The sequence below is a fragment of the Panthera uncia genome, chromosome D1 (genome assembly GCF_023721935.1).
Source record: "Panthera uncia isolate 11264 chromosome D1, Puncia_PCG_1.0, whole genome shotgun sequence".
NCBI lineage: Eukaryota > Metazoa > Chordata > Mammalia > Carnivora > Felidae > Panthera > Panthera uncia.
Genome location: NC_064808.1, coordinates 96,221,403 through 96,243,464, shown reverse-complemented (window position 1 = coordinate 96,243,464; position 22,062 = coordinate 96,221,403). Strand labels below are relative to the sequence as shown.

Genomic DNA, 22,062 nt, shown 5'->3' with positions numbered 1-22,062 from the left:
GGCCCCCCTCTGGCTGTTCTCTCTCAGCTCACAACTCCCAGATGGGCCGAGAAGCCAACCCAGAGAGGTTCCCTGAAGTCCAAATTTTGTCGAGCTGAAGCTCACGGTCACGTTTCTGTCTGGGGGGGGGGGGGGGGGGGGGGGGTCGTGCTGTTCTCCACTCCTTCCTTCTCAAATACACAGTGCCCCTTCTCCACCTGTGTGAGCCCTCTCCGGCCGCGAGGCCTGGCCAGACACGGCAGCTCTCCAGGACCAGCCCCAGCCCCAGCCAGCCCTCCTCCTAGCTCGGCTTGCCTAGCTCGGCTTGGCCGTGTCAGCACGGCCTGTGGCTCTCATTTCTTCGTCCCGTGCTGTGGCTATCCATGCACGTGTCTGACTTGTCTCCTCTTCAAGACACATTCCCTTTGGATTTGCACCTGCCGAGCCTAGCCCGGTGCCTGCTCACACCCGGCGCACTTGGTAAATGTTGATCGACAACTGGACAAGCTCATCCTCACAGAGTTTCAAAGACCTGATTACAACATCATGGGTCATGCCTTCCAGAGAGGCGTGTCCCTTAACCGGAATCAAAGCCTTAAGCTTCGTAATTCTCGACCTGGAGCTTGTGGCCTGGAAGGTGAGCACTTGGCAGGGTAGAAGAGCCTGCGGGAGTTCTGACCCGAATGCCGGTCTCAGCCAGCGTCACCGTCGGCTTCATTGTCCTAGTCATTGAGCACGGCCTTCAGGATCCAAAGGCTTCAGTGCGTATTCATTTCAGATCCTCGCCAACAAATAGACAGGTGGGCCCGGAACTGTTTTTGCTCGATATACAGAGGAAGAAACTGAAGCCCAGGGAGGTTTGTGGTGTCCCAGAGGCAGATATACCGCAGAGCTAACACAGCCCAAGCTTCTGGGTCCTATAGGGCCCGGGTCACGTGCTCACACGGTCAGCCACCGTCGGTACTCTGGGAGAACAGTTTTAAGCGTGATCCGTTACGATCGCTCCTCTTTTCCACTCTGGATGGGTCTGATGTGCATTCGGGGGATGTGAGTGAGAGAGAGCCCCATCTGACTTGGGATTGGTGAGATACATCTCTGGACTGCACAGGCAGGAGGGTGTAGCCATCCCGGTGTGGAGAGTGGCTTTCATGAATACTCCTACTCCGTGAATACCGCACCTGCTCGCGGGGCTGTGTCCCGCAGAATGGCAGGGCCCCAGTTGTATCACAATAAGCCCACCCGCTAAGGGGCCTGCCCGAGAGGTACGTGCGTGCGTGCATCGTGGAGAAAAAGGGTCAAAGTGTTCGCGTGGAGCCAGAAGCCAGTCTGTGCAACATTGTAACAAAAAAAAAAAAAAAAGCATTATAGAGGTGTGTCGGGCAGTGGACACAAACACTGTTCAGATTTTGTGATGTTTGTGGTATTTGTGAATTTTTTCAAGATCTATAATTTGTTGCACTTTCCTTTTTATCATTCTAAGGAACTCCGTGCATTTGTGCCTAATATTATGATAATAACCTTGTACTGTTTTCCTTAAAGAAGTCCCTCCAAGGGGTGTGTAAGTTTTGGGTCCAGCAAAACCTGAACCCATCCCAGGAACACTCCTCAGGCCACAATGTGGTGCTGAGCTGGGTCTAGAACCAGATTTTCTGGATTCTGGCCCAGGGCTCGTCCCACAATCCTTTGCTTCAGAGACAGTGTGTAATTTATGAGTTTGTACAGTGCTATGCACACAGAAGTTACTCAGAAATGCCACAGCTCCCCCAGGGGACTGTCCTTCACGGTGAAGGGGAAGTCCAGACTGGGCCCGTGGCAGTGACCTCAACTTGATGACAAGTCCTCTTCCTGAGAAGTCTGGCCATCTCACAATGGGCCTGACCTGTCGGTCCACAAAGCAGAGGATCCTGGGGATAGAAGACAGTGCTGCCCAAGTGGTCTCTACACCCCCTCTGTGGGCAACACCCCTCCTGTCACTGTGACAGGGGCCATATGCATGGAGGGCTGAGATGCCCCTCACAGCCCGAGAGCCGGGGAACACCCCAGCGAGCCCCTCCAGTCACTCTGAACAGGCAATCCACCTGCCAGAGGTCAAAGTGACAGAGCCAGGGTGCTGCGGCAGTGGGCGAAAGGCTGTTTGGGACAGCAAGGGTAGACAAGGACGCTGTGTGGGGACAGCGGGCTGTATCGGCCCATCACACCCACAGGCTCTCCTACACCACCGGACAGGTGCTAATACAGTCCCTGCTTGAATGCCTCCAGGGACGAGGGGCTCCCTGCCCAAACAGAAGTCCACTCTAACTTTACTACTCGTGACCACGTACGCACTCTTTTCTTTATCGAACGCAGTCTGCCGTCGCGCTCAGGATGTGCCCGGTCTCTGCCCGACGACAGCTTTTCAGATATTTGAGAACAGCTACGGTGGCCTCCCCCAAAGCCTTCCTTCCGCCAGGCTGAAGAGTCCAGTTTCGTCAACCTCCTCTCTTCTGAGCTAATTTCCAGACCCGTCACTCTCCCGGTCTCCCTTTTTACACATATGTCACTTTGACTCCAGCTCCCTTAGAACCAGAATGGACCCAACCCTCCAGATGTGAGCAGCCCCGAGGACAGGCACCATCACCCCCTCGAGAGGTCTCTAAACTACTCGTACTGTTGACCAAGGCTTGGACGGCCTTCTTGGCCGATATGCTCAAAGCGGGGCCTCTTTCCATGAATTACTGCCGAGACGCTCCCCTCAGCCCCGTGACCCTGATGTGGATTGTCTGGGGGGCGGGGGAAGTGAGCACGATTAGACACATTTGTTGAACGGTGGGTGGATGTGATACCTTGTGGGTCAAACGCTGCCACTTATACATACTCACGGGGTAAGACTGTCCGTGCCTCTGAAATCCTCACGGCCCCAGGGAGGGCGACAGACCTCAGTTGAGAACACGGGACTAAGGAACAAGATGGCCCAATTTCAGGCCACGATGGCACCGAGAGCTTAGTATCTTTTTTTTAAAAAAAAATTTTTTTTTAAGTTTTTATTTTTGAGACAGAGAGAGACAGAGCATGAATGGGGAAGGGTCAGAGAGAGGGAGACACAGAATCTGAAACAGGCTCCAGGCTCCGAGCTGTCAGCACAGAGCCTGACGCGGGGCTCGGACTCACGGACCGCAAGATCATGACCTGAGCCGAAGTCGGCCGCTTAACCGACCGAGCCACCCAGGCGCCCCACTTAGTATCTTTACCAGGCTTGACTTGACGTTGAACAAAACCAGCTGAAAAGGCAAACAGATCGAACACCACGTTCCTCGAGCGTGTCACGAGAAGGAAATAGGTTATACGCAAGAACGGAGTTACGATCAAATAGGTTTGGGAAACACTGGAACGACCGAAGGTAAGCAGGTGCCCAGAACCTTGGAAACGCTAACGGGCGTGGCGAACCTCCACGTGGCGGACACAGTGCGAGGTATCTGGGGATCTGTTTCCCGCATCTCCTGGTCTAAAAACTCTGTCCTGTCGCCGGCCGCTTCCCGCATCTTGTCAGTGTATTTATTCTTTCAGCGAGTCAGTTCCCAGCTTCCATGCAGGCAGCGCCCAGCGTTCCTAGAAATTCCAACATGGAACGTGTTGCCTCGGGGGAGCTCGCACCCCCGTGGGGAAGACGTACAGAGAGCAGCAAAGGGAGGCCCACATGCCGAGTCAAAAGATCGGAGTGGGAAGGGGGCTGGAGACCGTTTGCCACAAGCACCTTGTGTCACAAAGGAGGACGTGGTGGCCAGGTGGATGGAGAACATCCCCTGTCACTTGGCCTGAGTGTTAGGGCAGGGCTTAGCTGCTGGTCTCCTGACTTCCGGGCCCATACTCCGTCTACTGTGGTCCTCATGGCCCAGGTCACACAGACTGGGCTGGATGACTTTTTTTTTTTTTTTTTTGGGGTTGGGGGGGAATGACTTGGGGAGGGGCAGAGAGAGAGGGAGGGAGAGGATCCCAAGCAGGCTCTGTGCTGTCCCCGAGGCAGGTGATCGATCCCATCAACTGCAAGATCATGACCCAAGCTGAAACCAAGCGTCTGACACCTTACCAACTGAGGCACCCACGCGTCCCTGGGCTGGATGACCCTTCATGCCCCATCTAGGGCTGAGAGTTGATGAATCTGTAAAGACAGCTCCTTAAGCTCAGAGAAAACCAAAGCAGGAGGTGGGCTTGCATGACAGGAAGACCCTGGATAGGCCGAGCTGGAAGGAAAAGGACACAGCAGCCATCGGGCATTGGGAGAAGGGGTTTCCAGAGAACCTGGCTCTGTGATGTGTGCCCACTCATCTGAGACACCCAGAACAAGGGGGCGAGCGCTGTGTCGTTCCAGACGCCCTGGGTAGAACCTTGGAGCTGAACGGATTGGTCAATTGCTTGTCTGAATCAGCCAAGGTAGCTTTTTTCCTTTTGGCAAATTATAACTAGAGTCACGCACTCCTGATAATAATGATTGTTATAACTGAACACTTGCTGTGGGTCCCGCACTATTCTAAGTACTATAGATGCATAATATCAGTTAAACCTCAAAACAATCCTCTAAGACCAGAATTATCATCATCCCCCTTTTACAGGTAATGAAACTGAGGCATAGAGAAATTAAGTAACTTGTCCAACGCACCCAGCTAGTAAACATCAGATGCCCAAGCCTTGAGCTGGACAGGCTGATTTCAGAGCCTTCATCCTGCTTTATCGCCCTTGGGGGTGGTTGGTAGTGTTCCGGCTGTCACGTTTTCTGTAAAGGGCTTTAATATAGGAAAATGTCACATCCGAAGTAGAGAGAATAGTATAACGAATTGCCACGTGCTCGTCTTCTAACGGCCACAATTGTTGACTCGTGTCCAATCTTGTTTCCTTTTTATTCCCATATTCCCGCCCCCCACCACTTCCCATCACCAGGGATTTTTTTTGAAGCAAATTGCATGCGTTATATAATTACACCCGTAGATCTTTCAGTGTGCATCTCTAAAAAAATGAGGCTGAATCCTCATTCTCAGTCACCACACTTTACGTGTCCCGGCTGAGAAGGAGCTGTGGCCAGGTATGGCCCCCTCCCCCCACACATACACACGCACTGGACGTCAGGCTAGCCACTGCCTAAAACAGCTGAATTTGTGCCCCCTGGGTACAGAGGCATTCGGCTCACTGGGCAGCCTGTCCCAAAGCCCTCACCTCACGACCTGGCCAAATGGCCTCTCTGGGGCTCCTCGGACTATCTTGCTGCAGCCGAAGCCCCTGCCCTCAGTCTAGCTCCCGCGGGGGTGGAAAACAGCCGGATGTGCTGGTCTTCTGCCTGGTGTGGCACAAACCTAAGTCTCTCTTGACCAGCCTAGACCCAGCCCCCAACCCTGGCCGCTCCTCTCATCCCAGTTCCTATTTCAAGATGATGTAAGGTGCCCTCCTCTGCCTAGGAGGGAATGATTCCCCATCCTGCCCAGGCTAAGAGCGAGGGGTGTGGAGGAGATGTGGCTGAACCACCTGGATTCAGTCCACAGTCAGAGATCCACTCATGACCTGGGAGAACCATGTCTCGCTTTCCTCGTTTGTAAAATGGGAGCATAACACCGACCTACCTCACTGTGTGTGTGTGTGGCTGTGAATGTCCAAAGAGATGGGCAAGTTTTCGCTGTGGATTTGTTTGGGTAGGGGAGGATGCAGTACCTGCCATGGCCAGCAGGTGTCACCCAAAGACCAGCAGGACGCGGCCAGGTGGGCAGGGGGCCACTCCCTGGAGGGGATTATCTTTCCACATTAGATCCAGTTGGACTTGGGGGAAGTGGAAGGAAGTTTAGTCTGTGAGATTTCTCCTTATAAAGGTCAATCTGGGGCGCCTGGGTGGCTCAGGCAGTTGAGCATCCGACTTCGGCTCAGGTCACGATCTCGCAGTTTGTGGGTTCGAGCCCCGCGTCGGGCCCTGTGCTGACAGCTCGGGGCCTGGAGCCTGCTTCAGACGCTCTGTCTCCCTCTCTCTGCCCCTTCCCCGCTCATGCTCTGTCTCTCTCTCTGTCTCTGAAAGATGAATAAACGTTAAAAAAAATTTTTTTTTTTTAAAGTCAATCTGGGTCTGGCTCTTCCCAGAGTTAAAAAGTGGAGCCTTGCCACCTTCAAAGCATGCTCGCAGGAAAACCCCGCAATGAGACAGGCCTCAATAGCCCCATTTGACAGATGAGGAAATTGGGGCTTCAAGAAGCGAGTGACTTGCTAGAGGGGAGCAGCCACTAAAATGACAGAGCTTGGCCTTCTGATCCCATATTCCGGGCACTCTGCGGAGGCACATCCTCAGAAACCAAACCTCTATGAGGAGACCTGAGAATGACCGTCCTTGCCCCTGTGGAAAAGCGTAAAAGGTATGGGTGCTCCCAAAGCCTTTGACGTGTGATCTGCCGACCTCCGAGTGCATCTTCCCTCTGTGAGGCTCAGATTCCACTGTTCAGTGAACTAGATCAGTGGCTCCCAAACTCAACCACACAACCGCACACGCGTGCACGCACACGTGCACGCACAGGCGGGGCAAAGGAGACAGAGAAATCCCAGGCTGCAGAACCAGGGATCTACATTCTACATTTCCCAGGTAATTTGTATGTAAGCAGCTTAGCGTGAGACTAGGGGCTGGCATCTGGTAAACGCTAGACTGGAAGAATCTTTCACGGGTTTACGTTCTGTCGTTTCATAAAGAATTTCCACTTAAGCTTGTCAAAACCCCTAACACAGTGCCCGGCACATCACTTGATATTCAAATACTTCAATATTTTGCTGAACGAGCGACCGAAACAGTATGCGGTCCCCAAGTCAATGAAAGCCTTGGTTGACATTACTTCACCACTCAGTTAACATCCACATTGTGTTTTTGTAGCATTTTATGACATGGTTGTATACACGATCTCATTTGACCTCTAATGAGTTGAGTACTATAGTCCCCGTTTTACAGAAGAGGAAGCTGAGGTTCAGAGACACGAAGGGGTTTGCCCGGGGCTGCCCAGCTAGTCAGTGACAGACCCAAGCTTCGAACCCACGTCTGTTCTGCCCCACTTCCGGGGCCTCTCCCATGGCACGATGCCTGCTTGACAGCGTTTTCACTGCATGGTTTGAGAGGAGGGAAAATATCAGATCTAGAAGAGAGTCGGTCTTCCTAAACTGTCAGGAATCACCTCAAATTTGGGGAGAGGTGACATCAGGAATTTGTCCAGAGACCCCAGGGTCTGGAGACATCCTGCCTCATCTGCGGAAGGGGCTCGGTGCCGAACTCCAGGGAGGGTGGACAGGTGGCCCAGAACGTCGGCGCTCTACTCCCCGGAGAGGGCGGTTCGGGAAGGGCAGGAGCCTGCCTCCCCTTCTTCTGCCTGGCCTCCGGGGTCAGCCATCCAGCTGCCTTCCCACCGCCGGGTAGTCTCCACGGCCCCACAGACCCCTCATCCACAAGGCTGTGTGCAGGGAATCTGGGTATCTGCCTCCCCCTAGTGCCATGAGAGGGGATGGGGCACCGTGGGCCTCTGTGTTCCCTCGCGGCTCAGAGTCTCTGCCCTTACCCCACGCAGTGCCTCACACACTCACTCCCTGCCCCAGCTGTTTCCACCTCGGCCTCTAGAGGAGAACTACTGGAAGGGGATGAGCAAATGGAATCCTCTGACCCAGGCCCTTACTCTCAGCCGAGGGGCCCAGGCCCAGAGAGGGGCCCGCAGGGAGGCAGGGTGCCTTCAGCCCGGTACCCAGGTCTCCCGCTGCTGGGGCCACACCCCCGTACCGTCTGCGGGCCCCTCCCCAGCTCCAACACCACCAGGAACGCACGCGCACGCGCGCACGCCCTCTCTCACGCACACACGTGCCCTCACACTCAAAAATACACCAAGGGGAAACCTGTCATCAAGCCCCTTTTTTCACAAACCCTCCCCGGTCCCAGCACTGGAGCCAGAGACCCCCCCTCCACTCATCTCAAAGGGACTGGGGCGCCCACAATGAGCTGGCCGTGGCCCAGGGGTGGGACCTCCTCGAGGGTGGACCAGGCCACGTCTGCGTGGTGCTAAGGTGTGTCTGAAGCCAGGGCCTCTGGTGGCACAGGCCTCTCCTTGAGACCTGGCCAGGGTGAGAGCGGCCCCGAGGACCCCTACCCCTTGATCCTCTTGAACAGTGTCCTGAGGAAAATGCACTGAAGAACAAAGAGGAAAGCAGTAAAGGGCTGAGGAGCCTCGAGGGGTCCGGGAAGGGGCCACGGATCCAGTGTTAGCACCGAAAGAGCCTCAGCAACAATCATCAACAGCCTCAGCTCGTTAAAGACTGGTCGGGAGCAAGGAACCACGGAGAGTTAGGAACCGTCTCTCCACTGGGGAAACTGAGGCTCAGGAGGGACTTGCCCACAGTCCCGTTGGTCACAATTAGCTAAGCCAGGGTCTGAAAGCCGGGCTGGCTGGTCCCAAAGCCTGTGATCTTAACCGCGATGCCAAGGAAGAAATGCTGGCTGTCCCCTGGACAGGTCCGCGGTAGGACTTCCTGAGTGACCACATGCCCACCACCCCCCAGCCACCTGCCCGGAGGGCAACACTCAGCAGCTCTCCTGGCCCCTTGGGGGAGCGGGAGGTGGTAGGGCCAGCTGCGGGTGGTCACTCGTCACTCATTCAGCCCTCTGGTCGGCCAGTCATGCGTGCATTCCACACACACTTCGTGGACACGTACTACGTGCCCGGGGCAGGCTGGGCTCTGGGGACTGGTGGGTGAACCATCAGATCGGGCCGCAGGGCAGACAGACGGGAAGGGATGGGGCCCCCCAGCAGTCTCCAGGGGTGCTGAGGAGGACAGGTCAGGAAGGGTCCAGCTGTAGCTGAGACCCAGCAGGGCCTGTCCCACGCACGCCCTGGGCAGGCATCTGAGGGCTGAGGCCACTCCCCGATGATGTTATTAACTGTGTCGGAAGCCTATGGTCCACGGACATGAGACCTGAAATATTATTCACTTCAGAGCGCAGGACACTCAACTCCCCACGCAGGCTGGGTTTGGCACGACTCTGTTCCTGATTGATAGGCCTTTCAGGAAACAAAGACCACGAGAGAATTCAACATGCTCCTGGCTCGGGGCCAAGCCGGCCTCATCTTCTACGCTTTGTCAAGTGCGTCTTTTTGTCTGCCTTCATCACTTACAGGGTGCCTCTGCTTTAACTACCAGGAAGAGGAAGCAAGTGTGTATTTGTGGGGTGTGTGTGTGTGTTTGTGTGTGTGTGTGCATGTGCATACAAACACCCAGCTCCCCCTGAGCATGGCTCTCCCGGGGGGCTGGAAGGAGCAGGGGGTCAGCTACAGCTCCCGCACTTACCCTTGCCCTCAGCCCCCTGACTTTGAAGCCCATGCCTGGAATGTCTGTCTCGTGTTTGCATTTCCCAAAGCCAAGTCCAGAGACGGACTCGGCTCTTCTCAAGGTCACACAGCAGGCTGAGGGCAAAGCTGGCAGCGAGCCCCGTTCTCCGCCTTCTCCTGCACCGGCTGCACCGGTGACGTTCTGGGGCCACAGCCTGCTGCCCCAGCTGGAAATTTCCACTCCTCTGCCCTTCCTCTGCCGCGCTCACCTGGGGGACTCCTCCTAGTGATACCAAAGAAGCCCTTTGGGGAAGCGACAGAGAGAATTTCTTGAAAAGGGAACCAAGTTTAGAGCTCTACAGACAAACAGCAGCCAGGAGACCCTGGGGAGGCAGGACTCTGGAAGGTGACACAGGGTCGGAACAGGCAGCCCAACAAGGGAGAAAATCAGATGCCAAATCAGAGCTTGGGGATTGCCCCACCCGCACCCCGTGCAGCTCCCTCCAGGCACGAGGCCGCCCACCGGCACCTGCGGGGAGAGCCCCTGACTCGGGTCGCCCCTGCCATCTCCCCGAGCCCTCCAGGGTTGAGGCTGAAGCCCCGAGCGCCAAGGTTCCGAGTTCTAAGAAGGATGTCTTTCCAAGCCTTCAGTCGCTCGACTGCAAACACGAAGTGTCCCCATTGCGGGAGGGAGGCCACCGAGGCTGAGCAGGGGGCTTCCCTCCACGGCTGGGTCACCTGGGTGCCCGTCTGGCTCCCGCAGGCTAGCCCGGGGCTCAGTACTGTCCTCCCAAGTGGCCCTGGCTCCAAGGCCCTACCTGATCCATGTTCCCAGCCAGGGACTCACCACCATGGCAGCAGCGGTGGCATTTGCGTCTGATCTCCCTCCAGCCTAGCGTGTGTCAGGTGGACGATGAAGGGGCGCTCCGCTGCCACCGCCCCAGAGGCCTCTGCTGAACCACAGTTCAGAGCTCGGCTGCCTGGGGCCACAGATCAACAGGGAGGCCATTAATCTCTCCAGCGGCAGCCCGTCCCCCACCCCCGCCCACTGCCCCAGAGCTGGCAGGAACAGGAGGAGCCCCTGGGGGAGGACTCAACTCCCCTCTCGGCTCCGGGCCCTCTTCAGCAAGGCCACTACCCCCCCTCCACCCTGTCTGCCCAGAGACCCCACTGCCTCTGATCGAGGTGGGACCAGAGTACATGCTTACAGTGGGCTATTTACGGCACCCCTCCTGGATCAGCCTGGGAGAGTTTGGGGTTGCTGGGGGCGCAGGGGAGTCCCCCAAGCTTTAGAAAACCCAGAGGCCCATGCCGGGGGCACCCTCACTCTGGAAAGGAGGTCAATGCCTGCAGGATCCAGGGACCATTCGGTGCAAGCCGGCAGTCCCTGTGATGGGGAAGCCAAGTGCAGGGGGCCACCTAGCCAGAATACCCAAGAGGGGATCTCCCGCCGCTCCCCACCCTGGGCTCTTTCTCGGCCCCCACCCCACACATATGTGAGCTCCCCATGCGCCAGTGTGCAGAGGCTGGGTGAGATCGGGCATTGGGCACTCCAGCCTGGGGCGGGGGCAACGCGAGCTGATCGGGTCCCCGCCCTAATACTGCCTCTCCTGCCCTCATGCCCCACTCTTCCTATGCACGGAGGCCGCGAGGAAATGCCAGGGCGGAGCAGGCATGGGAACAGAGCCCATGGCCCTAGGATCCAAGGCCAGCACATACCTTTTATGCCCTAAAAGCTCCCTCTGGAGGGTGCTGGGGCGAGGCTGCCTCTGGGGCAGGGTGGCGCTGTCGGCCCTCGAAGCAGGTCATTTTCTTGGACCCTCGGCGTCTCCACCCCATGTGTTCCCCCTGCCTTCCACCCTCCTCACCGCCCTGGCTGGGCCCACCTACCAGGCCAGTAACTTGCAGCTGGGCCTCCGTGACAAATCCACCTGGGGGCGGGCTTAAAAACTACCAACATCTCAACAGTTAAGTCAGAATTTCTGTGGCTGGAGTCGAGAGGAGCGTGCTCTGCCTCTCTCAGGTCCTGCTCATGCCATTGATTAACTCACATCATAGGGTCAGAGGCTTCGTGGTTACCCCAAGCACTGGGGAAGATGCACAGACCGCGTTGGATCCCTACCTTCCGGAAGGAGTGAGAGCTCCAGACCCACAGCCGAGAAGCACCCCCAGAATAGGGCAAGTGATCTACCTGCAGGATGTGCAAACGGAATGAGAAGAGCTCCCAGCTTTCCCAGGAAACCAGGGCACCGGGCAGACGGTTCAGGGGGGCCTACTGTCAGCCAAGGGCCTTGGAAAGACAGAGTTGAAAAAGCCAAATTCGAAGGTTTGGGCTGAGACACGTGCTCCCCCGGGTGGTGATAGTGGGAATTGCATCCCCTCGGACCAGGCGTTTTGTTGTTGTTGCTGTTGTGTGATGAAGAGTAATTCATCCAATTGTTCTTTGTGACTCAAACCATGTCTGAATTGTGAGAAATCCCAAAGTGAAGCGAAAGTCAGTAGCTCCCAGCCCATGTGAGCTTTGTGGACAGGGAAGGGAAAGTATTCATAAGGGCCCTGACCAGGAACAGGTCACAGACCTCAGAATGGCACTTGGGTCCATGGTTCTCAGCCCTCGCTGGTCTCCAGAACCGGCTGGGAGCTAGCTACGCATCGGTTTTCACCCACCCCAAGATTCCTATTCAATATTCTGGAGGGAATGCTGGGTGTCTGGGCTCTCTGGGGTGTGTAACCCGGGACCCAAAGGAGCCTCAGTTTTCACAAGGGTGGAGGGTTTGCGGCCAGGGGTGGAGAGGGGAGCGGTTCACCTGGGACCATTACCCCCGTGGAATTCCCCTCCCAGCGGGCACCCTGAGAGGCCCGTGTTATAGAACATTCTAGAAGTGTAACTCCTCCCCACTGCTCGTATTCCTCCCCAGGTGGCCCACAGACCTGGAACACCCCCTCTTCCTGTCTGTCCTGCGGTTGCATGGAGAAGCTTCAGGAGGCAACCTCCTGTGGAAAGCGCCCCTGACCAGACCTCCCCCAATTCCCGTTCACTTCTCCCATCATCACCGGTAGCTCGAGTCCACGCCCCATCTTGTGTATGGAAATACTGAATTCTATTTAGGGGTGTGGCCTGTCACATTTCCTTTGTCGTCGGTGGGCCCCCATCTGCAGCAGGTGTTGCAAAGACCTTGGCCCCGGCTTGTAAGCGGCCAGGCTTTCCTGGTCTCCCTGGAACGTGTCCTCCCGCCAGCCCCTCTCTCTTTTCCCTCAGCTCTCCAAGCCCACAGGGGGTCAGTGGGGCTCTGCCCACCACCCCCAGGGGTCAGTGAGAGGAAAGCTGGACCAGTCACCGGAGACCTGGTTTCTAGCTCTGGCCCTGATCCAGGCGGGCTGCGTCACCTGCACAAGTCACTGCCTTTCCCGGGGCCTCAGTTTCCCTCTCTGAAAAGTGAAGCTTGTCTCTTTTGCTAAGGATCTTCCGTGTTCAAACCTCCTGCGATTCTGCGAGGGTCGGGGGGCTTCAGGGCCTGGGGGCCGTGGAAGAAGACAGAGGACTCAGTTTGCAAATGGAACGGTGGCCTGCCTGCCTCTGGCCCCCAGACACACCCTGTTCATTTTAAACTCCACTAACGTGCTGCTGTCCGAGCTCCCCTGCCTGTTCTCTCCTCCCTGCCCTGGCATGCTTGCAGGCCCTGATGGGACACTAGGTGGTGCCATGATCCTTCCCTTCCGTAGGGGAGAGTGGAAGAGGGAAGACAGGCTCCTTCTGAAACGGCCAGAGGGGACCGTGCTGTGCTGCAAGGAGGCCACAGGCATCAGGAAGTTGGGCACTGGTGGGAGAGGCAGCCTGGCACCATCTCGGGTCAAGTTGTCCATGGACGGCTGCCTGCCACCGTGGACGGGGCTGGAGGAAAGGGTACCAAGGGGCCCCACCGTCACTGTGCACCCCTCGGCCCTGGGATTCGCCAAGGTAGCACCCCTATACGTGGATGAGAATAGGCCCAATGGGCGTCCCCAAGCCCCATGAGCGGAAAGGGCGCGGCCTGAGCTCAGCGCCAAGGTCGGGAGGCGGGTAGGGAGAGAGTGTGCCAAAGCCTGTGCCAGGCCCCCCGGACCCGCCCGGCCCGGCACGCTGGCGCACGTGTGAGATGGCAGGGCTCATGCTGTGGTCACAGACAGCTCAGGGCACGTCTGCGGGAACCCCCAGCAGAAAGCTCCAGTAGCAGCATCCAGGGCCTGAGGCAGAAACCCAAGCAGCACCCGATCATCGCTGACCTTCAGACTTCCCGGCTGTCTCTCTCTCTCTCTCTCTCTCTCTCTCTCTCTGCCTTGGGAAGACAGGCTGAGCCCTCTGCCCATGGGGCTCGGGGGGCAAGAAGAGGCCTGCAGGTGGTCCTACGAAACTTCCTGCTTTAATAGGCACGGGCACCTGAGCAGTTCATTGAAAACCGGGAGAGACCAGGCTGCATTGCACCCCAGCTTGGAAGGGCGAGTTGGTCGTGGCAGGTATAGAGGAGGAGGGAGGGACGCCAGGGAAGGAGCCATCTCTGAGGCTGGCTTTATTATTAACAGGAGGTGGCCGAGAGGTGGGAGGAGGCCATGTGCACCCAGGGGTCACACGGAGCCTGGCGCTTCCTTCAGCCGAGGGCCTGGCAGTGCTGGGGACAAAGGTCTACAGCTCAGGGAAGGCTTCCCAATGACCCCAGTGCAACGGGGGCATGGCAGACTCTGAAAAGACAAAGATGGGATTTGGGCTGTAGTGGGGGCCGAAGCAGGGCCTTTTGTTTCATTCCTGATTCATCGACCTTTCTCTTCGCAGCCCTCCCTGGCTGGCCCCCTCCCCTGTCCCTCCCCAACTTACCCATCATTACAGCTCATCTTCGTTGACTTGCCTGGGGTGGGGGAGGGAAAAAGACAGGTGAGAGGTCAGAGGAGGAGGTGGTGAGTCCGGGGGGATCCCTGAGGTTGGGGACCCCCCTTCAAAGGCCTCAGAGAAAAATCCTTGGCCTGGCCCTCCTTCCCATCCCCCTCCACCCCGTGTCCCTGCCTCACTCAGTTACCCTGGGCAGACACCCACCGATGTTTCTTTCTGCCCCCACAGCGGAGTCTTTTGCCTGGAAGAGAGAAAGGAGGTGAGTTTCCCTCAACCGCTCGCTTCCAAGGAGACCCTCCCTTTCCTCCCTCCCTCCCTTCTGCCAAAGCCACAGGTGACTGTTTCTCTCTTCACATATGGCGGGGCCATAAGCATTCAGGGGCCCAAGCCGTTCGGTCAGTCCGGCAACAAACATTTACCACAGCGGATCCATGGTAGGCTGGGCACGCCGAGAGCAGTAGCCGAGCCTGGGCCATCGCGGTGCCCCCAGCACCGGGGCTGGGCACATAGTCGCCGCTCAGTAAGCTCTCGGAGGAGGACAACTGTGAGGCCAGAGCCAAGATCTCTGCTCAGGCCGGTCTGCCTCCTGCAGCTGTGCACTCAACCACTATACGGGGCTGCCCTTGAGACACCTTCCGGATGAACTGGGGAGACCGGCCATGTCTGCAGACCGAAGCCTTCAGATGGGATGGCACCGACCATGGACGGGTTAGAATCCGAGGACACAGGACTGATTGCGTTTCGGGGTGTGTTTCTTCCGGTTGCAGCAAAACAAGCCAATAAGCCTTTACTAAGTGCCTGCTGTGTGCCTGCTGGGGCCGGGCTGGGGCTGGGAGATATACAAGGACCCTTCGCTCCCCCAGAACACTCTATGCCTATGCCTGAATGCTTTCTTGGCTGCCATGTCTTTGGGTGATAGCCCTGGCTTTATCAGTGGGATCGTCCCCATTTAACAGATGTGCAAACTGAGGCCCGGGGAGTTGGGGATCCATAGTAAACTAGCAGTGGGTCCTGATGCCTCTGGCTCCCAGCCTCATTTGCTTTCCAGCAGTGCGCGGGGGCCGGGGGGTGGGGAGGGGTGGGGGGGGAACAGCTGAACCCAGCTCTGCTTCTGATTGGCTGTGGAACCCAGAGCAAATTGCTGCACCTGCCACGGTCAGTGGTTTTCATCTATCAGATGTGATAGTCTTGACCATCCCTCAGTGTTGCCCAGAGGATTCAATGGACTGAGATGGGGGCGCCTGGGTGGCTCAGTCGGTGGAGCGTCCGACTTCAGCTCAGGTCACGATCTTACGGTTTGTGGGTTCAAGCCCCGCGTCGGACTCTGTGCCGACAGCTCAGAGCCTGGAACCTGCTTCCAGGTCTGTGTCTCCCTCTCTCTCTGCCCCTCCCCTGCTCATGCTCTGTCTGTCTCTCTCTCTAAAATAAAGGTTAAAAAAAAAATAAACGGACTGAGATGTAGCTCATGCCAAGAAAGGAAAGTGACCGGATCTGGTCAAGGGAGGCGTCCATTGAAGGTTGGTTCCCTCCCCTTGAACCCCGCGGACACTGCAGTGTCCCAGGCTGGAAGAGCCTGCCCTCCCATCTCAGCAGCTCCTCCACTGGCCACCAGAGGGCGCACGTGAGGAAAAGGGAACTTGCTCTGGGTGGTCCAAGGACCAAGTAGGGAGGCATCCCGGGGTGCCTCTGTCTATCAGGGTGTCGCTCAGTTCCCACATCCTGCATGGGGCAATGGAGGCGAGCGGAAAGACTCACTTCCCTTCTGGGATCTGGGAAGGGAGTGAGAGGGCTTTCCCCCACCCCCACCTGGGGAACCAGCGCCCAGTGGCTTTGAGAAGAGATGAGGCTCCATGCAGCGCCTCCCCCCCACCCCCAACGCCAGCATGAGGCCAGCCCCACTCACTGAGGATGATGATGAGCCCCACGACAAAGGCCAGGGCAGCAAAGATCAGGCCTCCATTGCGGACGGTCTCGTAGTCTGAGGAAGGAGAGGGCAAGGAGGTGGGATGGGTCACCCCAGGCACCCCTCCCCACAGCCCACCCCAGCAGCAGCCCCATGCTAACAGGGGAAGATGGGGGAACATAACTGGGGGATGCCGGGACCCGGGCATCCGTGCGTGGTGGCCAGAAGAGGGGCCGAGGAGGGACCCACCAGGCCTACCGTAGTAGAATGGGTCCACGTCCCCTTTGGGGTCGCCACCTGCAGAGAGAGCCAGAGGCAGGGTGAGTCTGTCGCAGAAGCAGTGGAACTCACATCCGTCCCATCCATCAGCCCCAAGTGGCCAAGTGGGCAAGAGGAGGCTGGTGGGCCTGCCAATGCCACTGCCAACGGGGACATCTGTCCTGGGCTGCTTCAGATAGAGTCACCTTGGGACCAAATACCAAGCATCCAAAGCAGAGCTCTGTGCTGCCTGTGGGGGCCTCTGGAAACCCTGCGGGGTTGGCTCTTTCCTCTCTTTGCTTCCTACAGTAGTAAGCAAGGCCGAGGGAGACATCTCCCATTAGACTCACCTCCACGTGACTTCTTAGTCCCTCTCCATGTGACTACTGAATGCCTAGCAGATGCCTAGTGACGTTCATGCAACAAATGGAGAGGCCCTTAACATTCACTGAGCAGAAGGGGAAAACTGAAGCCCGGTCTGGAGACTTGTTTAAAGTCCCCACGAAAGTTCGAAGCAGAACTGGGTCTTGAACTCAGGTTTCTAGATTCTTCTCGCTTATGTTTCTATCCTCAACGGGAAGCAAATCCTTTGAAGAGACATTAATACATAGTGTTTACCACATGCCAGGCCAAGGCTAACAAAACATTAGCTCATTTAGCCCTCAAACAACCCTATGAAGCATTAATATTATTCCAATATAATCCATAAGAGGACGGAGGTACCGAGGGGTTAGGTCACATGCCATAAAGGGCGAGAGCTGGCATTCGAACCCAGGCAATGGGTTGCCAAGAATCGAGGTGCTTAACCCCTTTGCTACATTGCCTCTCAGATGGTCAGAAGGAACAAGATGTTTCAAGGTCGAGTATGGTCCGGTCCCTTGCCTCCTGTGGTGTTTCCCCACCAGGGGTGGAGCTCTGCCCCCCAGCCCCGTAAACAGAGCACACTTGTCTTTGGGCAGCCGGGGGGCACCTGGCCAGAGCTTTGCTGCCATGGCTGAGGGTGGCCCCTCTGTCCTGCCCTGCTCCAGCCCCTTCTGGGCAGTAAGTAAGCCGTGCGTGAGGTAGAAGGAAGGCACAAGTTGTCACCTCCAGTGGCGTGCCGAACCGTGCCCTGGGTCACGGTGGGGGGCTTTGGGGCCTGGTGAGCCCGGTTATCCCCAGGGCAGCCTCCCTGGCCAGGCGGGGTCAGTGCCTGGGCCTACGGGGGTGACTGCAGGGGCCCGATCCCGCCCTCCTGCAGGAGCCCACCAAGGTTGTCTCCCAGGATCCGGTTCGGGTCTTGTTCAAGGTCACATGGGGGGTGAGCGTCAGAGCCACGACTGGCCTGGCGGCTCCCCTCACCACATCAGGAAACCATCCATTTGGTGAGCCCACCCCCCCCACAGCCCTCATCTTTCCTAGGTCTGGCTCAAAGCCCACCGTGGTCAACAGAGGCCCCTGTTAGCCTCCAGGCCCGAATCACCCCCATGGCAGGATCCTTCCAGGGGTGTCCCAAACTTGAGGGGCTCTCACCCCAAAGCCAGCCTGGCCCCCTCCACCTCCTGCTCCGAGCTTGGATAGTCCCCCAAGATGCATTGTACCAGGATAGGTGCATGCCAGGAGGCCGAGACGGAAGCTCACCCTCACCCCCACCCCCCAGCGCCTCCCTGGCCGCCGAGGCTCTGCCTTCAAGCAGAGTTAAGGCAGGATCCTCTTTTCAAAGAAATTGTCTCGAAAAATCCTCTTAGGATTGGGTGGCAAGGGTCGGGGAGGGGCGCCGGGGACTCCGGAAGGCAGGGGGGCAGGGGTGCAACTCATCCCTCCAAAGGTGGCCCAAGGAGAGACCACCTGCTTCGCACACGTTCGCACACACTCACCGTCGTCCGCCAATAGCCCTGCCATTTCCCTAGCGGCCTGGGCTGGTCTCCACTGCCCTCTTCTGTCTCTGCTTTGGGGAGAGTGCCGGGCCATGGGGTGGCCAGGGGTGAGGTGGGGGCATTAAACATTAACAGTGCCGGGTAATATTTACCCCAGTCACAAGAGAAACCCTAGTGTGAGCGGAGGGGCTCCCTCCGAGGCACGAGCAGGTGAGGGGGCAGGCAGGGGCAGGGAGGGGCTGGCTGGGCTCCCAAATCCTCCCAAAGGAAATTTCCAGAGACAGGGCGGGGAGAGGTAGGCCGGAGACATCATGGCTGGGGCTGTGGCGACGGGGAAGCGGCACTTTCAAAGTTACGTTCAGTGGATTCTACAGCTTGGGGGACGGTGTCACGGGGCCCCCAGAGGCCCCCAACCCCAGCAGCCGCCCACCTCACCAACCACCGTGGAGATCACTGTCTCAGCTGCTATTTCTTACCCGGCATTCAGGGCTTCCCTGAGGGGGTCCCGAGGTGCCCGCCCCTCTCCCACCTCAAGGCCCACGCCGAGCCCACCGTGCACGTTCACACCCCCACGCCTGCCCACTCCTGTTCTTTCCCTCATCCATCAAGGCTGCCTCTAGCAGCTCGCACCTCAGCCAGAAAGGCTCCAGCCATCCCTCACTAATCTCTCTCTTCCTGCTGCCTCTGGCATTTTCCTCTTACAACCCAGTTGCTTCCACACCAGCTGCCCAGGTTGCACGTAGGCTCCTTCAAGGAAGGGGCCAAGTCCTGCCACGGGGAGAACGTCTTGCCTTTACAATTTACAAAGCGCTTTCCTAATTATTATTTCCTTATGCCTTGTGTGAGCTCCCATTTTACAGATGAGGCATCTGAGGCACAGAGAGGGTGGGGCCCTGGCCGGAGGACACACAGCCAGTGACGGGCAGAGTGGAGAATGACAGGCAGGCCTTAGGCTTTAGGGGTCAGGTGCTTCCCCACACCTCTGAGGCTGCCTCCCCACTCTGTGGTGGCCTCCTTCGCCTCGGGGACCCCAGGGCTGGGTACTCCATGGCTGTTCACATTCCCGGCTAAGTTCTAGTTCACTGCACTGGCCTCCAGAAGAGGCTGATGCTCCATGGGGCCAAGGGACCCAAGCTAGCAGTCAGTGTCCACCAAGGAGGGGTTGACCCCTGTCGAGTTCCTGAACCTCTCTGTGCCTCAGTCCTCTCGTCTATAAAATGGGACTGTTCCCTACCTGAGGGATTTGTGGTGAGGAGAAAAGGAGAAAATGCACATAGGGAGCCGGGCACGGGACCAGATACACAGCAGGTGTCACTATTGTCACTGTCGGATTTGTGCCGACTAGAGAAATAGACGGCATTGACCTTTTGTTGAACGTCAGCTGCTGGACACAGGAAAGCCAACTCCCCTCCAGTGAAAATTAGCACGGGGTGAGACGGAGAGAGAATGTCATGACCTCGCAGACCAGGAGCCCCGACACCCATTCGGCAACCTTCAGCTTCCAGAACCAAGCGATGAATATCCATGAGGATATTACAACCCAGCTCATGCTCAGTAGGGGCCGACCATGTGTCAGGCTCTTTAAACGCACTGTCCCACTGAGTGCGTGGTTGCTCCGTTCTACAGGTGAAGAAACTGAGGCTGGTCATTTGCTCCTTGTAACGGCCCCTGGAGGTGGCCGGGGAGGTGCCGTGTCTCCCACTGGGCAGCCCAAGAAGACTGAGGGGCATGGAGCTTGAGGGATTTAACCGAAACCTCCCATTAGTAACAAAGCCAGGGCTAGAAAGCCAGACCCCCAAGGCTGGGCTCCCAAAGCTACCGTCACTCTCCCACACAAGACACCGGTGCCCCTTCCTACACATTCTCCTGGAATCTTGGTGCATTTTGTCTGTCTCTGTAAGTTATTGCGGATTCCATCTGGAATAAGGGGTTAAAAAAAATAGGTGGAAAGTTAGATAGATGATAGATAAATAGGTAGATAGGGGAAAGAGTGAGAGATGGTTTCAGACAAAAGGGGAAATCGGAAAAACAAGTTGTCATCTGCATTTGTAACTCTAGTGTGCAAGGCTAACCCTGTTGTAAGCAAGTAATGAAAATCAAGTCGCATAATCATCGCAGCTCTGAGGTCAGGGAAGTATTATCATCATCCCCATTTTATAGATGAGGAAACTGAGGCACAGAGAAGTTTAATACCTTGCCAGAGGTCAGGCAGCTAGGACGTGGGGAAAGCAAGATTCAAACCCAGCAGCCTGGCTTTAGAATTCCTGCAGATGAACAGGAGGAGAGACAGAAAGGGAGGCTTCGGGACCGGCTGTCTTCCCAGCCCCAGTGGCACAGAGATGCTCAGAGTAGAGATCACCACGTGCCCAGGACTCCACCTTGAGATGCCCTTGTTTAGAAACGCTGCCTGTCCTCGCTTCTGCTTCCCACCCCCCCCACCCCACCCCCCCCACCCCCCGCACTTCTGGGGAGCAGGTGGGGCCCCTGAACGTGATGAGGTAGACACCTGCATCCGATTCTGAGCAGGGGGGAGGCATGGGGTTGAGGGGACTCACCCAGGTACCACCTGTCCATGGCAGGAGCTGCCGGCTGTGTCCTCGGTGGGAGAGAGCAATGACGTGCTGGTGGCCAAGGGTCTGGATGGAAAGTGCGGCCCTCCCTCCCTCCCTCCGCGCCCCTGCGAGCCCAAGCCCACAGGCAGGAAGAGACAGAGTCAAGGAGGAGGGACTGACAGGGGAGCCTTCACCTCGCGCCTGCCTGCCCCTTGGGGCGGGCTGGGGCGGGGATCCACGTGAGACATTCTCTGAACTCCACCGGGCACCTGAGGAAGGGGGGAAGCTGGGAGCCACAGCAAAGCGAGCCACAGCCTTCGGGCCCTGTGTGCCCGGGAGAGAGGCCACAGCCAGTGCCCTCCAAGCTGCCCAGGGTGCCTGCAAAGGTCACCCTAGGGGCCACTGAGGGAGATACTCGGGGCCATTTGTGGATCCCTGTAGGCCTTCACTCAGCTGAGCCTCCTGTGTCCTTAGGTAGTAGGCAGAGAAGGGAAGCAGCTGGGGACCTGGGGGCCGGATAGAGCAGCTCCACGGCAGCCTGCCCTTCCTCAGCTGGGCGCCCTCTCGTAGCTCCGGGTGACTTCCCGCAGGCTGTGACGTCAGACCTGCCCGCCTCACCTCAGCGGCCCAGCAGGAGACACCAGCAGCCCTCACGAGGCGGCCTCGGGGAATGGCCGTAAGACAGCACTTCTGGTCCCAGGGAGATAGATACAGAGGGCCTGTCCCCAGCAGGAGCCAGGAGCCCACACAGGAGATACAGAGCAGCCCCCCAAGCTGGCTCTCCACCAAGTCTCTGTTCCCTGGCTCCAGTCAGAGGGCAGCCTGCCTCTCTGTCCCTCATTAGCCATATCTCCTGCCCCGAGGGGACGACTGACGACCCTGCCCCACGCGAGAGCCACCTCCAAGCTGGAAGACCCCGGGGGAATGGAGAACCGGGGGCCTGGAGGGGCGTGACCTGGAGGGGCTGAGGTCTGTCCTGAGGGCCCTGCTCGGGGGGCCCAGCTGCTCCCACGACCAGGCCGTGTCACACGTTCCCAAGGGGAAACCTGCACACTGAGACAGCTCAGGGCTGCCGAGCGGAAATTCCCCAAGCGGGGCGCTTTGGGAGATTCATACATCTCGGGGCTAGATGACATTTCGGAAGCTACCTGGTCCAAACACATCGGTGGTTCAGAAAAGTGAAGATCGCAGCCGGAAGTCCCTTCCCACCCTCCCCCAAACACACACACACACGGACACAGTCTGCATTACCTACCGGACCCCAATGCAGTGAAGGAAGGCATCTGGATCCCAAAAGGAGACCCTGTGTCATGAACTCGCTAACTGGAAAGAACCTCCAAAGTCATCCCGCCCATCCCCA

The 22,062-nt window shown here is 57.6% G+C and overlaps 1 protein-coding gene across 2 annotated transcripts; it reads right to left on the bottom strand.

Moving 5' to 3' along the window:
* Nucleotides 1–13,644: 13,644 nt before the first annotated feature.
* FXYD2 (FXYD domain containing ion transport regulator 2) lies at nucleotides 13,645–20,782 on the bottom strand. 2 transcript variants are annotated; one of them, XM_049612807.1, is made up of 6 exons: nucleotides 20,706–20,782; nucleotides 16,295–16,333; nucleotides 16,037–16,111; nucleotides 14,338–14,374; nucleotides 14,122–14,152; nucleotides 13,645–13,988 (listed from the first exon to the last, which is right to left on the bottom strand). In XM_049612807.1, the coding sequence occupies exons 1-5, from the start codon at nucleotides 20,722–20,724 to the stop codon at nucleotides 14,128–14,130; spliced, it is 195 nt and encodes a 64-aa protein (XP_049468764.1). In that variant the 5' UTR covers nucleotides 20,725–20,782; the 3' UTR covers nucleotides 13,645–13,988; nucleotides 14,122–14,127. The 2 variants fall into 2 exon arrangements, with proteins under 2 accessions (XP_049468764.1, XP_049468753.1); XM_049612796.1 differs by lacking the exon at nucleotides 20,706–20,782 and adding an exon at nucleotides 18,151–18,221.
* Nucleotides 20,783–22,062: the final 1,280 nt, after the last annotated feature.

Bases quoted from the DNA above. Each gene is read 5' to 3' on its own strand.
- FXYD2 (XM_049612796.1), bottom strand. From the start codon at position 18,175: ATGGCAGGGCTATTGGCGGACGACG. The intron at 16,334-18,150 runs GTGAGTGTGTGC...CTCTCTCTGCAG, and splicing joins AGGGCTATTGGCGGACGACG to GTGGCGACCCCAAAGGGGAC. The intron at 14,153-14,337 runs GTGGGTGTCTGC...CCCCCACCCCAG, and splicing joins GGGGGCAGAAAGAAACATCG to GCAAGTCAACGAAGATGAGC.